The 16,546-nt window shown below is 42.3% G+C and overlaps 1 protein-coding gene across 1 annotated transcript; it reads right to left on the bottom strand.

Annotated features, from left to right (window-relative positions):
- Positions 1 to 414: 414 nt before the first annotated feature.
- On the bottom strand, positions 415 to 16,128 carry LOC122137481 (roundabout homolog 3-like). Its single transcript, XM_042724762.1, has 8 exons — positions 15,994 to 16,128; positions 15,243 to 15,396; positions 7,036 to 7,225; positions 6,848 to 6,942; positions 6,568 to 6,754; positions 6,289 to 6,386; positions 772 to 925; positions 415 to 689 (listed from the first exon to the last, which is right to left on the bottom strand). The coding sequence occupies exons 1-8, from the start codon at positions 16,111 to 16,113 to the stop codon at positions 539 to 541; spliced, it is 1,149 nt and encodes a 382-aa protein (XP_042580696.1). The 5' UTR covers positions 16,114 to 16,128; the 3' UTR covers positions 415 to 538.
- Between the last annotated feature and the right edge of the window lie 418 nt (positions 16,129 to 16,546).

Raw genomic sequence — 16,546 nt, 5'->3', positions numbered from 1 at the left:
CAAATATCTTTACCAAAAACGTATTATACTTAGTATATTCCCAACCACAAGTACTGTGCTGACTCCCAGAGTGCATTGCAGTATGAATGAATTAAGCAATTGCTTTGTTTTACTATTTTCAGTTTTATTGCCAGTGCTTGTTGTCAGAATTAGCACAACAAAACATAACTTTTTTTAATGTTCAAAGTGTTAGTATCAGATTGATTTGATTGTTACAGTTGTTATGTTTTGCATGCCATGGTGAATGCTGATGTCTGTGTGTGACACAATTAAGGTCATCAACTAACCCCATAAATATAATAATCTATACTACCCATTAATTGTATGTTGTTTATGACACAGGTGTTACAGCACAATTTTGATAGATTGCAACTTTGCATTGCCACATAAAATGTGAATTAGTTAATGGTCTGTTTTGAAGTTAGATCACTTCTAAAAACAACCATGATTACGATGTAAATGTATCCTCTTATGCATCCTCTTATTTCAAATAATTCCATGGTACATGTCCAAAAAACATGTACCATGGTACTTTTTGTTAGTATGCTATTTTTGCAAAGGGAGATTTACCAGCAACCCGAAGAGTCATGGTTTTCTGATCGTGACCCAGTGTGTTGGAGGCTGCGCATGTGTAATGTCCTTCATCATACGTTCTCACTGATGAAATGTAGAGTGTTGTGTTTCTTAACCTGGGAACAAAATTAATTCACAAGCACCACTGGTAAACAGTTACTACTATCATAGTTAATAAACTCTCCATGCATAACAAACCTCATGATAATTTTGCCTCCAGTTTGGACAGACCGGCCCTGCTTTGACCACTTGATGAAAGGGGCAGGGTGTCCTAACACCTGGCAGTGAATCGCCACTTCAGCTCCAAGAGGAGACGTTACCATCATCGGCCAGATAGTCACGGATGGAGGTTCTGAAATAATAAGGCCAGATGGACCTTAGAAAATAATTATGAGAGCTGAGCAAACATAATGAAGAATACAAAGTCACAAATGATTAGCCAATCAGGGTTTTATGGATTAGTGAACCCCTATTGGTTTATGATAGAACTACAGGTGTGATAGAAATGAGCAATTAAATAAAACAAATTAGATTAAGAATCCTAGGGATTCAGTAGACAAAAAACATGATTTCGTAACAATTTCATAATTCAGACTAAACCAATCTCAGATTGGTGGAAAACCCAGGGAATTGCCTGAGATTCCCTGGGTTCACCACTGGATTGCGTACTTTCAACCCCAGATCACCTTTTTATTAGAGACTTGTAGCACACCTGTATTGAATCTCTCCTAATTGCCAACCTTATTTAAATGCCTCACTGTCTATTGTTCTTGTTCAGTCCTGATGTCTGCTTGAGAATGATGCTGCCAAGGATTTTTGGTTAGAGATTTTGCTGTCTTCTGTTGAGGGTTTTTTTTTTTTTTTTTTTTGAGCAAAGAACATTAAGAGTCAGAATCTGAGCCTATCTCCTCTGCATTTGGGTTTGACCTGCTCCAGTGGAGCTGTGGTTAGCGTCAAGGATATACACGCCACAGACCCGAGTTCGATCCCCATCCACCATGGATACAAGCCCAGCAGAGGAAGCTCAACCTTTATCGAATGCAAAGAGCATCCTTGCTGCTGTTTCAAGCCAGGCAGCCAGAACAATTCCTTGCACAACAAGAGGTGGCAGTTTCAAGACTGGGTCAGGCAATCACAGAGATCCTAAAACACCTTCAGTCTCTTTCAAACCCACAGCGGGAAGCTGAGTCTTAACCCTGGGCTCCACCAGCACCTCCCATCACTGCAGTGCAAAGCTTGGATATCCACCTGCCTCATCCTGAAAGGTATGATGGAACCCTGGTAGATGTAAGGGCTTCCTCACCCAGTGCTCATTGAACTTTGAATTGCAGCCAAATAGATTCCCAAAAGCTCGTAGCAAAGTGGCTTATATTATTACACTTTTATCTGGAAAAGCCTTTGCCTGGGCAACTGCCTTGTGGGAGCAGTCCCCACAACCAGTAGTTTGTTCGGATTACAGTCGCTTTATTGAGGAGATGAGGCGAGTGTTTGATCATCCAGTGTGTGGACGTGAGGCTGCTAGCCGCCTACTTCAGTTGACTTAGGGTTCTCAAAGTGTTGCAGAATTAGCCGGGGAATTTCGAACACTAGCTATGGAGAGTGGCTGGAATCAGGAGGCACTAACTGTGGCATTCAGTCGGGCACTATCTGATGAAATTAAGGATGAATTGGCAGCCCGGGACCCTGCGAAAGACCTAGAATCCCTGATTGATATGGCCATTAGACTAGACAATCGCCTTTGAGAGAGATGTAGAGAGCGCACTGAAACTTCTAGAAATGTTCCCAGTCAAAATTCCTTGGCACCCCCCCATGTCTCCTGACCTCCCTGCCTCGTATGTAACATGCACTGAGGAACCCATGTAGCTGGGTTGGCCACAGCTCTCCCGTTCCGAGCGGGACCACAGGATGAAAGAGAGATGCTGCCTGTACTGTGGTAAATCTGGCAACTTTCGAGCTTCCTGCCCAATTCTTTCGGGAAAAGCCAACTCTCGTCCAGGGAAGGGAGGACTGTGATGAGAGAAGCAACCTCTCCCCACTCAATATCTTCTGTGGCTCTCTTGGATACTCATCTTTTATGGAATGATCAGTTACATCCCCTAAAGGCCTTCATAGACTCTGGGGCAGCTGGTAACTTTATGGATTTGGAAGTTGCCAGACATCTCAGAGTGCCACTCACCAACCTTGATGACCCCCTGACTATCAAGGCACTAGATGGGAGGCCTTTGGGGTCTGGACAGGTGAGTCTGTGCTCTATTCCTTTATATCTTCGTATTGGGGGTCACCTAGAAACTATTCAATTTTATGCAATCAAGTCACCCAAATTCCCTTTAATCCTGGGTTTCCCTTGGCTAGTCCTTCACAGACTGGCCCTCTAGTAACATTCCTAAATGGGGGCCTGGCTGTGATAAGTGTCTCTCTGCTTCACCTTTTGGAATTTCTGTTTCTCTCGAGTTACTTCAGGCTACCCAGGGGCTATTAATGACTGCTCTACAGTTACCCAGGACTTCTCCAGAGTTTTCACGTGTTCCCCTAGACTATGCAGACTTGTAAGAGGTATTCAGTAAAGAGAAAGCCTTGTCCTTGCCACCGCACAGACCTTACGATTGTGCCATTGACTTGTTGCCTGGAACGTGCCCCCCAAGAGGGAGATTGTTTTCTCTTTTATCACCAGTGAGAAAGGCCATGGAGGATTACATACAGGAGTCTCTGGCATCTGGCTTTATTCGCCCCTCAACATCACCAGCTGGAGCTGGATTCTTTTTTGTTGCCAAGAAAGACGGTGGGCTCCGACCTTGTATAGATTACAGGGGTCTCAATAAGATCACCATAAAGAACCGTTATCCTCTTCCAATGATGTCTACTGCCTTTGAGTTGCTCCAGGGGGCTACTATATTTACTAAACTGGACCTTCGCAACGCATATCATCTGGTCTGCATCCGTACTGGTGATGAATGGAAGACTGCTTTTAATACACCCACTGGCCATTATGAATATCAAGTTATGCCTTTTGGTTTGGTAAATGCTCCTGCAGTATTTCAGACTTTGATTAATGATGTGCTAAGAGACATGCTAAACAGATTTGTATTTGTATGCTTGGATGATATTCTTATCTTTTCCAAGACCTTCCAGGAACACGTGCAGCATGTTCACCTGGTCTTCCAGCAGCTCCTGAGAAACCATCTCTTTGTCAAACTGGAGAAGAGTGAGTTTCATGTTCAAGAGGTTTCCTTTTTGGGTTTCATCGTGTCTAAAGGTCATATCCAGATGGACCCTGCAAAGACCCGAGCCTCAGCCCATCTCCGCCAAGCAGGTACAACGTATTCTTGGCTTTTCCAATTTCTATCGAAAGTTCATTCGAAATTTCAGTGCAATTGCTGCTCCACTTACGGCTCTTACTAGGAAGAATGTTAAGGGTTTCCAGCGGACAGAAGAGGCTGAAAAGGCTTTCTGCAAACTGAAAGACAGATTCACCTCAGCAACCATACTTACCATCCCAGACCCTGAGTTACCCTTCATAGTGGAGGTGGATGCTTCTGAGGTAGGAGTGGGAGCTGTACTTTCCCAGCGTGTCATAAGAGACAACAGGTTACATCCATGTGCTTTCTTTTCACATAAGCTCTCGTCTGTGGAAAGAAATTATGACATTGGTAACAGGGAGTTATTAGTGGTCAAACTAGCATTGGAGGAATGGAGGCACTGGTTGGAGGGAGCCAAACACTCCTTTGTTGTATGGACAGATCACAAGAATCTAGCCTATATCCAAGAAGCCAAGAGACTTTAACTTGTAACTCTCGCCAGGCCCGATGGGCTTTATTCTTTAACCAATTTGATTTTGTTCTCTCCTATCGACCAGGTTCAAAGAATCAAAAGCCTGATGCTTTCTCCAGGCAGTTTGACCCACCCAACATGATTTCAAGCCCAGTGAGGATCATTCCCCCCTCCAAGATTGTGGCACCAGTCAGATGGGGAATAGAGTCCATTGTCAGAAAGGCACAGCAGCAGGAGACTGACCCAGGTAATGGGCCTCCATGCCGTCTCTTTGTACCTAAAGCAGTGTGCTCTGATGTTTTGCAGTGGGGACTTTCCTCATCAATCGCATGCCACCCAGGAGCTAGTAGGACCCTAGAATTCATTGGCAGATGTGTCTGGTGGCCTAAGATGGCTGAGGACATTAGAGCCTATGTTGCTGCCTGCTCCATTTGTGCTCAGCATAATGATTCCAGATCCCGCCCACAAGGTCTCCTGCTACCCCTCCCTGTTCCTGCTCGACCATGGTCACATATTTCTATGGACTTTGTAATGGGCCTACCACCTTCACAAGGTAACAAAGTGATCTTGTTAGTGGTGGATAGATTTTCAAAGGCTTGCCACCTTGTGCCACTGCCAAAACTTCCTTCAGCTCCACAAACTGCTGAGATTGTTTTGCAGCATGTTTTTAGGTTGCATGGTTTTCCCCAAGATGTTGTGTCAGACCATGGTCCCCAGTTTGCATCCAGGTTCTGGAAGGCCTTCTGCCAGCTGATTGGAACTACAGCCAGTCTATCATCGGGGTTTCATCCCCAGTCTAATGGACAGACAGAACAAACTAACCAAGAGATTGAGACAACCTTGAGATGCCTGGTCTCATCCAACCCAACATCCTGGAGTAAACACCTAATTTGGGCAGAATTTGCGCACAATATTCTTCGCCATTCCTCAACGGGTATGTCACCTTTCGAGTGTCAATATGGGTTTCAACCTCCTTTGTTTTCTGAGCAGGAGTCCGAGGTGGGAGTCCCAGCTGCCCAACATCTGGTTCAACGGTGCCGCAGGGTATGGAGGAAGGCCCGGGATGCACTTCTTAAGACTTCACAGCTACAACAGCAATGGGCCAACCGCCGGCGCAGACCAGCACCAACTCTGCGTCCAGGGCAGAAAGTCTGGCTTTCAAGCAAGGACCTTCCCCTCAAAGTTAAGTCACACAAATTAACTCCCAAGTTGATAAGACCATTCAAGGTTATAAGGAAAGTAAATCCTGTTTTCTTACCGGTTCCTGCTACCCAAGTCTTTGCGCATACATCCCACCTTCCATGTCTCATGTTTAAAGCCTGTTAAATACAGCCCTCTGTTTCCTGCCACCAGGCCACCCCCAGCACCATGCATCATTGATGGTCAGCCAGCATACACAGTCCGGCGGCTACTGGACCAGAGCCGGGCCAGAGGAGCGGACTTAGTTCCCTGCTCGCCACATACTAGACAAGAGTCTTTTTAAGGACTTCACTCCGTTCCTAAAAGAGGGGGTTCTGTAACGTTCTGCCTCAGATTCCCTGGGTTCACCACTGGATGGCGTACTTTAAACCCCAGATCACCTTTTTATTAGAGACTTGTAGCACACCTGTATTGAATCTCTCCTAATTGCCAACTTTATTTAAATGCCTCACTGTCTCTATTGTTCTTGTTCAGTCCTGATGTCTGCTTGAGAATGATGCTGCCAAGGATTTTTGGTTAGAGATTTTGCTGTCTTCTGTTGAGGGGTTTTCTGAGTAAAGAACTTTAAGAGTCAGACTCTGAGCCTATTTCCTCTGCATTTGGGTTTGACCTGCTCCAGTGGAGCAGTGGTTAGCGTCAAGGATTTACAGACCCAAGTTTGATCCCCATCTGGATAATTACAAAAGATAACTTCTAAATAGGGATCTATTAGGGGTTACTTTCAAAGAAAGCCAAATAATTTCTTACCAAGAACATCCAGGAATATTTTTTTCGATGTGAGAGCCCTTTTGAGATGGGAATTAGATGCTCTGCAGAAATAGAATCCACTGTCTGTCTCTTGTACACTGAAACACAGAGATTCACAATTAAGATATAAATATTACAAGATTCAATTTGCAGTATTATCTGAGTTAATAAGAACATGCTCACAAATATACATAAACATCACAGTTTAGCAAAAACAAGAGTACAAAAATGGATAGATAAGAATGAACTGCAGAAAACAAACAAATCCACACAACACACCTGTGGAAGACCAGGTCTCCGATAGGATCAAAAGTATTATACGGTCCTTTCTGGAGGAGTCTGTTGTTCTTAAACCAGGACACTTGTGCTTGGGGTCTGCTGCGAGGAGGTCTACAGGAAAGAGTCGCAGACTCACCCTTCCTCACTGCTAGGTTGGCAGGTTCAAGAACAAAGATCCAATCCATAACTGTGAGAAGGGATGAAAGGATATGCTAAATAGAGGACATGTGTGAACAGCTGCCACCTGGAATGAAAGTGGGCTCATCTGAAAAAGAAGTACCTGCAGGCAGGAGGTAGGCTGGCTCGGATATCACTTTCTGCCTCTCATTGTGAGCTTCACAGAAATACAGGCCCTCATCCTCTGACAATACTCTCCTAAGAACAAGATTTTCACTCTTCAAAAAACATATATTTTGTTGTTGCAATTTCACACTTGTTTATTCATGATTTGCAATTGAAAAACCTCACTGAAAAATCAGCAGTTGTCCGTCCTTCTTCAGATCCAATCTAGAAGAATTGGGTAATGGATGTCCATCCTTAAACCACTGCACTGTGGGAATTGGGAAGCCTTCAACAAAGCAGTGCAGTGCAGCTTCCATTTCAACAGGTACAGTAAGATTTTGGGGCCCTTCAATAATCTTTACGTCTATATTGGAACCTGTGCAACAGACATAAAGACCCCTAGTGTAAATGCAGCCGTTTTTTGAATTTATTTTGAAAATGCGCACTTTTATTTTGACATGGTTAAAAACCGGAAGTAGCGGCTGTAAGCGCCGTAAGCCACTCGGTGATCAAAGAGCACATGCAGTGGTGATATTACCTGTTAATTTTTTCTTTATCACTCCATGTTACGTGGTGTTTGCTACAACTGTGTGTGAGTTGAAGAATGTTTTGTTTGACTGTGAAGATTGCTTCTGGGAAATGACTCTGCCGTTGGTTGAGAAGCAGGCTAAAGTGGTCAGTATTTCTCTGTATTCTTTATTAGCATTCGCTACAGTGCTAAGCCATGCTATTTATGTAATGATTGCAATGTTTAATGTTGTTTTTTATTTTTTTTCTATCTAAAATTTGTAGTTCTACGGTGTTAATAAACATCTGTAAATGGAACCGGAGTCTCGCATTCAATCAATGGGCGGCATAGTAGAACACTTCTGCGTCGGTGAAGACTCAGAGCGAACGAAGACGGACCAGTTGCAGGCCACGTGCGGTAAAGGAGAGGCCTTCATGTGAACTGTTCGTGTGAATCCAAAGGGCGACAGACAAGGCTACACAAGCAAGCATGTGAGAGTGTCTTGAAAGTAGTGCAAGTACTGCCATTATAACACACGGACATTTCATTTGTGTTTTTTTTCCTTAAAGCAGCAGTGGACATTCTCTTTTCCTGCAATTGATTATCTAGCAAGAAACTAAGTAAATAAGTAAATTAAGCATTCTCCCAGTTGAATATAAGATGTTGTAAGTTAATATAAAAGTATTGTTCATACAAGTGAGTTTTCATATTTAGACTGTTCCAAGAGTTTTTTCACACTTTGTTAATTGCCTTTTTATTGCTCATTCACTGAAGTGTGTTATTATGACACTGTAGTGTTTGATGTACAGTATTCAAAGGTTAAGCTAAGGTATTCAAAGAGATTTATATTTACATTTAATTTCATTTTCAACATTTCATGTTATTTCATATTTGCACACATTAGAGAACAGAATATATTTTATTCAAATTTCAACACATTTAAACCTCTGTACATTTAATATGTCACACTCAAAGGAAAGCACTTTTCCAACTGAAGAGGTCACTCTTGGAGATGTTCAAAAGGATAGTGACGCAGAGCAGACTACCCTATCACAGCAAGGTGATGCTGATGAGCAAGTTGAAGACACAGCGCAGGAAACACAATCTCAGGTTGGTGCGAATGACACACAACTGCTTCCTGGAATTAAGAAATCTGGACGCACACAAAGGCTCACTGAAAAAGGAAAAGCTTTGTTAGATGACAAATGGAAGTATCTAAATGTGAGTTTTGTAAGGATGTACAGAAGATGGAAGTATCATATCAATGGCTTAAAACGGTCCATTAAGAATAATGATGCTGATGATCTGATTGATGAGATTGTAAATGCAATCAACACCATTCAAGTTGAAATGGACAATACTTACCTCAAAATAAGAGCCATTTCAAGTCCTGAACCTGACATTCGGAGAATGAATGACACATGCCAGGCATTCACTAGGATTGCAAATACAAATGTTCAACGTTTCCGCAATGGTGATGATTCAGAAATCATATCTTGGCCTGATGCTAAGTCAGTGTTTGACAGCACAGTTTCTAGTGTTTCCTCAGCTCAAACCATTAAGTCAAAAGCTTCTTCTAAAGTATCTAGACATTCTTCTATCCTGTCCCTTAATGCAAAACAAGTGGCAGCTGAAGTTGCGGCTACGCAGGAGGTGATGAAGATAACAAATGCACAACATCAGCAGAAGGAAGAAATTCAAAGACTTGAGGTGGAAGATCAAATCTTGAAGGCTGAAAGAGAAGCTAAAGAAAGGGAAATTGAAGCAGAGAGTTCTAAAAAAAGAGTTCAGTTTATAGCAGAAAGTGCTGATAGAAAAATGAAATTGGAAGGGAAAAGAAGAGAAGTAGAACGGCTAGAAGAACTTAAAGGGCATGTTGCAGCTCAAGCAAGACTGCAGGTTTATTCAGAATCTGTCGATCCACCACTTGCACTTAACCCTTTAATGGATCCATTTTTTCCCTCCTATCAAGCATCAGTCTCCCAAGCTCGTCCAGCACAACAAGCCAAGCCCAGTCAAGTCATCACCCCTAGTGCACTTCCACTCATGCAACAAGTCCCAACCACTCAAGCTCCAGCCACTCAAGCCCTTTTTAACTCTCATGAAGCTTCCAATGACCTTGTGAGAACTCTTGCTGAAGCAATCACAGCTAATTGAGTTCCAATCCCAGAACCTGAAGTTTTTAAAGGAGATCCTCTCAAGTATAATGATTGGAAGCTTTCTTTCTTTACTCTGATTGATCGCAAGAACCTGCTGACTCAAGAAAAGCTTTTCTTTCTCCGTAAGTATGTTGGTGGCTCAGCCAAGAGAGCTATTGAAGGCCATTTCCTTGTAGGAACAGAAACAGCTTATCGTGCTGCCTGGGACATACTTGAAGACAGATTTGGTAATCCATTCATAGTTGCCAAGTCATACCGTGACAAGATACATACATGGCATAAAATTGGCCCCAAGGACAGTGAAAATCTTCGTGAGTTTGTTGATTTCCTGAGCAGTGTGGAATCAGCTATGCCATATGTTCAAGGTCTACAAACTCTCAATGACTGTGTGGAAAACCAAAAGATTGCTGTCAAGCTCCCGGATTGGTTAAGCTCACGCTGGAACAGAGAAGCCACGATTTATCAAGATGAACACAAAATGTTCCCTGACTTCAGATACTTTGTCAGATTTCTCAGCGTGGAGGCTCGAATTGCATGCAACCCCATCACATCATTATATGCAGTGAAACAAATTGACCAAGAAAGAACAAAGCCAACAGAACGAGAACAGTCTAAGTATCAGCGAAATCAAAACATCAGTGCTAAGACTTTCACCACTAATACAAGTGAGAAGACAAGCATCACATGCATGTTTTGCAAAAAGAAAGGCCATACTCTCCATGGGTGTCTCAAGATCTTGGAAAGACCAGTTGAAGAGAGAGTTAAGTTTGTGCAACTGGAGAAATTATGTTTTGGCTGTCTTAGGTTTGGCCATAACTCCAGAGCTTGTACATCCAGGAGTGTGTGTGATTTATGTGGAAAACGCCACCCCACTTGCCTACATCAAGATCGTGGGAAGAAAGACCAAGAACAAGGAGTAAGAATAAAACAAGAAAGATCAAAAGAAAACAAAGGAGACAAGAACCAACAGTCTGAATCAGTTGAAATACAGCAAGCTACCTCTAACAGAGTTGTTCAAGAGAAGAGCAGTACGCATACTTCAGCTATTGTTCCAGTCTATGTCTCCACGACAACGGAACCAGACAAGGAAGTTTTAGTGTATGCTTTACTTGATAGTCAGAGCGACACAACCTTCATCCTGAAGGATGTAGCTGTAACATTGGGTGCCAAGAAAGAGCCAGTAAAACTTAAAGTGTCCACAATAACATCAAAAACAAAAGTGGTGAATAGCCAAAAGGTGCAAGGACTACAGGTAAGAGGCATCAGCTCTGACACAAAAATCAAACTCCCAACAACCTATACCAGAGATTACATACCAGCGAACAGATCCCATATACCCACAAGCATAACCGCAAAGTCATGGCCTCACTTGGAACATTTGGCAGATGAAATGTCTCCAGAGCTCGACTGTGAAGTAGGATTGTTGATCGGGTATAACTGTCCACGAGCTTTACTTCCCCGAGATGTCATCACGGGCAATGAAAACCAGCCTTATGCACAAAAGTCTGTGTTGGGTTGGAGCATTATCGGCTACAGCAGCACCTGAAGTTGATTATGGTCATGAGGATGAAATCGGTGTGAGCCACCGTATCATCATAAAGAAAGTTCAGCCAGCTACCAAGCCCTCTACAGAGCTCAAGTCTGAGGTCCATTTTGTTTATAGAACTCAAGTCAAGGAAATGATCACTCCGTCAGATATACTCAAGGTGTTTGAGTCAGATTTTACTGAGAAGTTTAGTGAAGAAGTTCTAATGTCGCAAGAAGATATTAAGTTCTTGGTGAAACTGAAAGAAGGATTCAAGCAAAAGCCAAATGGGCATTACGAAATGCCATTGCCTTTCAAGGAAGAGAGGCCAAGTCTGCCAAACAACAAAGTGTGTGCAGAACATAGACTCAGATGTCTGGAAAAACGTCTTAAGAAAGATAATCAATATCACAAGGATTATGTGGCTTTTATGGAGGACATGATTGCAAGAGGTGATGCTGAAAAGGTTCCAGGGTCTGAGGTAACCAATCAGACCACGTGGTATATCCCTCACCATGGAGTTTACCACCCTCAAAAGCCAGGAAGGATTCGCGTGGTATTTGATTGCTCAGCTAAGTTTCAGAATACATCACTGAATGAACATCTACTCACCGGGCCAGACCTTACAAATTCCCTTGTAGGGGTCTTGTGCCGTTTCCGCAAAGGACAAGTAGCCATCATGTGTGATGTAAAGCAGATGTTCCATCAATTTCATGTTGCACCAAGGGACCAAGACTACCTCAGATTTTTGTGGTGGGAAAGAGGCAATATGGAAGCTCCACCGTCAGTGTTCCGCATGAAGGTTCACTTGTTTGGTGCTGCATTGTCACCTGGATGCGCAAACTTTGGGCTCAAACACCTGGCTGCAGAAGGAGAAGGCAAGTTTAGTGAAGCTACAGTGAGATTTATACAGCGCAACTTTTATGTTGACGATGGATTAACAAGTTTGGACAGTGAAGAGGAAGCTATCAAGCTTGTTAGAGAGGCAAGAGACCTCTGCAACACCGGTAAACTCAGTTTACACAAATTCATTACCAACAACAAGAAGGTTCTTGCCACAATCCCAAAGCAAGAAATTGCTGAAGTTTCAGCTGACCTGGACATGGCCTTGGGCGAGCAAAGGATGGAACGGGCCCTTGGGGTCCAGTGGTGCATTAGCTCAGATAAATTCCAGTTCAGAGTGAGGGTAAAGGAGCATCCTTTTCCCAGAAGAGGAGTACTGTCAACAGTGGCCTCAATTTTTGATCCTCTTGGATTTGTGGCACCTATCATTTTGAAAGGTAAACAGATTCTACAAAGGATGTGCCAAGACAAGGTAGGATGGGATGAGCCACTTCCTGACGACCTCAGGCCGCGTTGGGAAGCATGGCTTCAAGACCTTCATAATCTATCTGCGGTAGAGATACCACGGCACTACATACCATTGGCAGCCAAGGAAGTTCTACAGTGTGAACTTCACCATTTTTCCGATGCTAGTGTTTCTGGCTATGGAATGTGTTCTTACCTTAGGGTTGTTTCAAAGTCTGGAGAAGTCCATTGTGCTCTTGTTATGGGGAAGGCAAGGGTTGCTCCGACGAAGGTAACAACAATCCCAAGGCTGGAACTCTCAGCTGCGTTCGCGGCCACAAGGACAGGTGCTCTGTTAAAGAGAGAAATGGAGATCGAAGATCTGCAGGAATACTTTTGGACCGACTCCAAGGTCGTCCTTGGTTACATTAACAATGATGAAAAGCGATTTCATGTATTCGTAGCCAATCGGATCCAGCAGATCAAATCGAGCACAGAACCAAGTCAGTGGCAATATGTTGCCTCAGAAAATAACCCGGCTGACCATGCCTCTCGCGGACTCATGGCAAAGGAGCTTGTAGAGTCTAACTGGTTCACGGGACCTAGTTTCTTGTGGCAAAAGGAGCTCCATAACAAAGAAAAGATTAAGGTGCAAGACCTCAATGAGGACGACCCAGAAATTAAAAGGGCACAAGTTCATACAACGAAAGCAAATGAGGAAAGGTCCCTATCAGATCGACTTCAGAAGTTTTCTGATTGGAAAAGAGCCGTAAGAGCCATAGCAAGACTTAAGCGTTTTGCAAAAGAGGTGAAAGGTCTTAAAACAAGATCCAATGAAGCTACGACACTTGACGAAAGAATGGATACTGAACAATTCATAATCCATGCAGTTCAAGAAGAGGCGTTCAGTGATGAAATCAAGGCTCTTAAACAAAAGAAAGAGGTACAAAAGAGCAAGTCAAACGAGCTGCACAAGTTGAACCCTTTCATGGATAGCCAAGATATCCTGAGGGTGGGAGGTAGATTGACACAAGCAACACTCCACCCTCATGTCAAACACCCAGCTATCCTCCCCAAAGGACATCATGTATCTCGATTGTTGATAAAGCACTATCATGAGAAGGTGAAGCATCAGGGTCGTGGAATGACCATCAATGAACTACGTTCAAGTGGGATTTGGATCATAGGGTGTAGTAGTGAAGTGTCATCACTCATTTTCAAGTGCATCAAATGCAGAAAGCTCAGAAGGTGTAATCAAGAACAAAAAATGGCCGATCTTCCACCAGAGAGGATAGAAGCTACCCCTCCATTTACCTATAGTGGTATGGACTGCTTCGGACCATTTTATGTTAAAGATGGTAGGAAAGAACTGAAGAGATATGGGCTTCTATTCACCTGCATGTGTTCACGTGCCATGCACATTGAGGTATTGGATGACCTTTCCACTGATGCCTTCTTTAATGCGTTGCGCTGTTTTATTGCCATAAGAGGCAATGTAAGTCATCTACAAAGTGATCAAGGCACAAACTTTGTGGGAGCACGCAATGAATTTCAAGTATTAATGAAAGGAATGAAGCAAGAACGTGTGAAAGAGCTAGGATGCAACTTTGTCATGAACCCACCTGCATCCAGTCACATGGGCGGCGTCTGGGAGAGGCAGATACGGACCGTGAGAAGTGTCCTCACATCCATCCTAGACCAGTCTGCTGGAAGATTAGACAGTTCTTCATTAAGAACATTCCTGTACGAAGTGATGGCTATAGTGAATAGTCGACCATTGACCACGGAACATCTCAATGATCCATTAGGACCTGAACCCCTAACTCCAAACCACATATTGACAATGAAATCTTCAATAATCGCACCACCACCTGGTGAATTTGTAAGGGAAGATCTCTACCTTCAGAAGCGATGGAAGAGAGTACAGTAGCTTGTCCAATGAATTCTGGACCAGGTGGAGAAAGGAGTATTTGCTGAGTCTACAGCAGAGGAGCAAATGGAACAAGGACAGGAGAAATGCTAAAGTGAATGACATTGTCCTGTTGCAAGATGATGGCATGCCAAGAAATCAATGGAAGCTGGCGAAAGTAGTTGAAGTCTTCCAAGGAGCTGACGGAAGAGTCAGAATACTCAAACTGTTACTTAGTGACACAACACTAGACCGTAAAGGCACAGGCTCAAATAAGCCAGTTTACTTAGAAAGGTCAATACACAAAACAGTACTTTTGCTTGAATCTGAATAAGTAGGTTAGCTCTTCAATGCCATTGTTTTGTTTATATTTGAAGGTATATTTGTGTATTTACATCAATGTTTTATAAGGTTCTGTTAACAATGTAATTTATTTATTGTAAATCACACAGTGTGTGATGGTGGGAGTGTAAATGCAGCCGTTTTTTGAATTTATTTTGAAAATACGCACTTTTATTTTGACATGGTTAAAAACCGGAAGTAGCGTCTGTAAGCGCCGTAAGCCACTCGGTGATCAAAGAGCACATGCAGTGGTGATATTACCTGCTAATTTTTTCTTTATCACTCCATGTTACGTGGTGTTTGCTACAACTGTGTGTGAGTTGAAGAATGTTTTGTTTGACTGTGAAGATTGCTTCTGGGAAATGACTCTGCCGTTGGTTGAGAAGCAGGCTAAAGTGGTCAGTATTTCTCTGTATTCTTTATTAGCATTCGCTACAGTGCTAAGCCATGCTATTTATGTAATGATTGCAATGTTTAATGTTGTCTTTTATTTTTTTTCTATCTAAAATTTGTAGTTCTACGGTGTTAATAAACATCTGTAAATGGAACCGGAGTCTCGCATTCAATCAATGGGCGGCATACCTAGATTAATATATCAGTACTGAGTAATTAGAAAGTCAGAATGTGTTAAATATATCAGAGTTGTATATCTCTCTGTCTTACCATGCACTGTCAGAGTTGCTGCTTGACTTCCTTTGCTTATGTTTAGCAGAGGGTTGTGGGTGATACAGATGTAGACTCCTTGGTCTGCTTTGGTGATGTTAGCCATGTGCAAAGTGCCAGAAGTCTTCCTTTGACTCCCTCCTCCATACTGTCCCTAGTGGTAATATTTAGTATTTAGTAAATAAAAATTATTGAACTACACTACACTCATTTGGCATGTGTGATTATAAAAAAAAAAAAAAAAAAACACCCACAAACAGTTTTGACTAATAAACAATGCTCTTTGACTAGCCGAATTCTTATATGTCAAGACTTATAGAGACCATCCAACATGTAGATGAGTTTGTTTCTTCATCTAAGCAGATTTGGAGAAATTTAGTATTACATCACTTGCTCACCAGTGCGAGTTACACTCAGCATCTTATGAAGTGAAAAGCTGTTTGTAAGGAACAAATCTATCATTAAGGCATTTTGTCTTTAAACCACTGTTTCTGGCCAAAACTGAGTCCATAACAATGCTTCCTCCAATGAAAAAGTTCATCCTCTGTTGTCTTCTCACACCAATATCTAACAACATATTTATTCAGTTTGTTTCAGACATTTCCTAATTCAGACAAACTTTTTCATTAGAGGAAGAAATAGAGGACTCAATAAAAAGGGGTATTTTAGGGGGAAGCACACTTTGAAGATAAAAACGACTTGATGTATTAGTTTATTACAAACACATACAAAATGTTTTGTAGTTCTGTACCTGAATCTGGTTTCCTTTGGTGAGAACTCTGCCATTTTTTAACCATGAAATCTGAGCAGTAGGAGAACTATCACCCGAGACACACTGGAGGAAAACATCACGGCCCTCTTCAGTTCTCATGGACTGAGGGTGAAAGAACACATCCTCCAGGCCTACAAACAAATTACAATCAATGGCAATTTGTTGTAAACACCTAACATAGACTTATCCTGCATTGCAGTTTCTGTGTGTAACCATTTGAGGGGCAATCCACAAGAAAATAAAGATTCTGTCATCATTTACAGCATTCACTCTCATGTCTTTGCAGAACTGCTGAACACAGAAGAAGATATTTTTTATAATGTTGGTAACCAAACGGTTTCCTTTTCTATTGTTTTCTATTTATATATATATATATATATATATATATATATATATATATATATATATTAAGAAAACAAAGTCATACAGATTTGAAATGACAAGAGGGTGAGTAAATGATAACAGACTTTTCATTTTGGGGTGAACTATCCCTTTAACATAATCTCTCTTATCATAATTTCATTGATTAATC

Source organism: Cyprinus carpio, chromosome B5, assembly GCF_018340385.1.
Source record: "Cyprinus carpio isolate SPL01 chromosome B5, ASM1834038v1, whole genome shotgun sequence".
In the NCBI taxonomy this organism is placed as follows: Eukaryota; Metazoa; Chordata; class Actinopteri; order Cypriniformes; family Cyprinidae; genus Cyprinus; species Cyprinus carpio.
The sequence above is the reverse complement of the archived record's forward strand: the minus strand, read 5'-3'. Positions and strand labels throughout refer to the sequence as shown.

What these genes read in the sequence shown, in the direction of transcription:
- LOC122137481 (XM_042724762.1), bottom strand. Translation starts at nt 16,113, where the DNA reads ATGAGAACTGAAGAGGGCCGTGATGTTTTCCTCCAGTGTGTCTCGGGT. An exon ending in GGACAACTGCTGATTTTTCA is followed by an intron (nt 6,943 to 7,035) that starts GTGAGGTTTTTC and finishes TCTTGTTCTTAG; the next exon opens with GAGAGTATTGTCAGAGGATG. An exon ending in AGCCTACCTCCTGCCTGCAG is followed by an intron (nt 6,755 to 6,847) that starts GTACTTCTTTTT and finishes CCCTTCTCACAG; the next exon opens with TTATGGATTGGATCTTTGTT.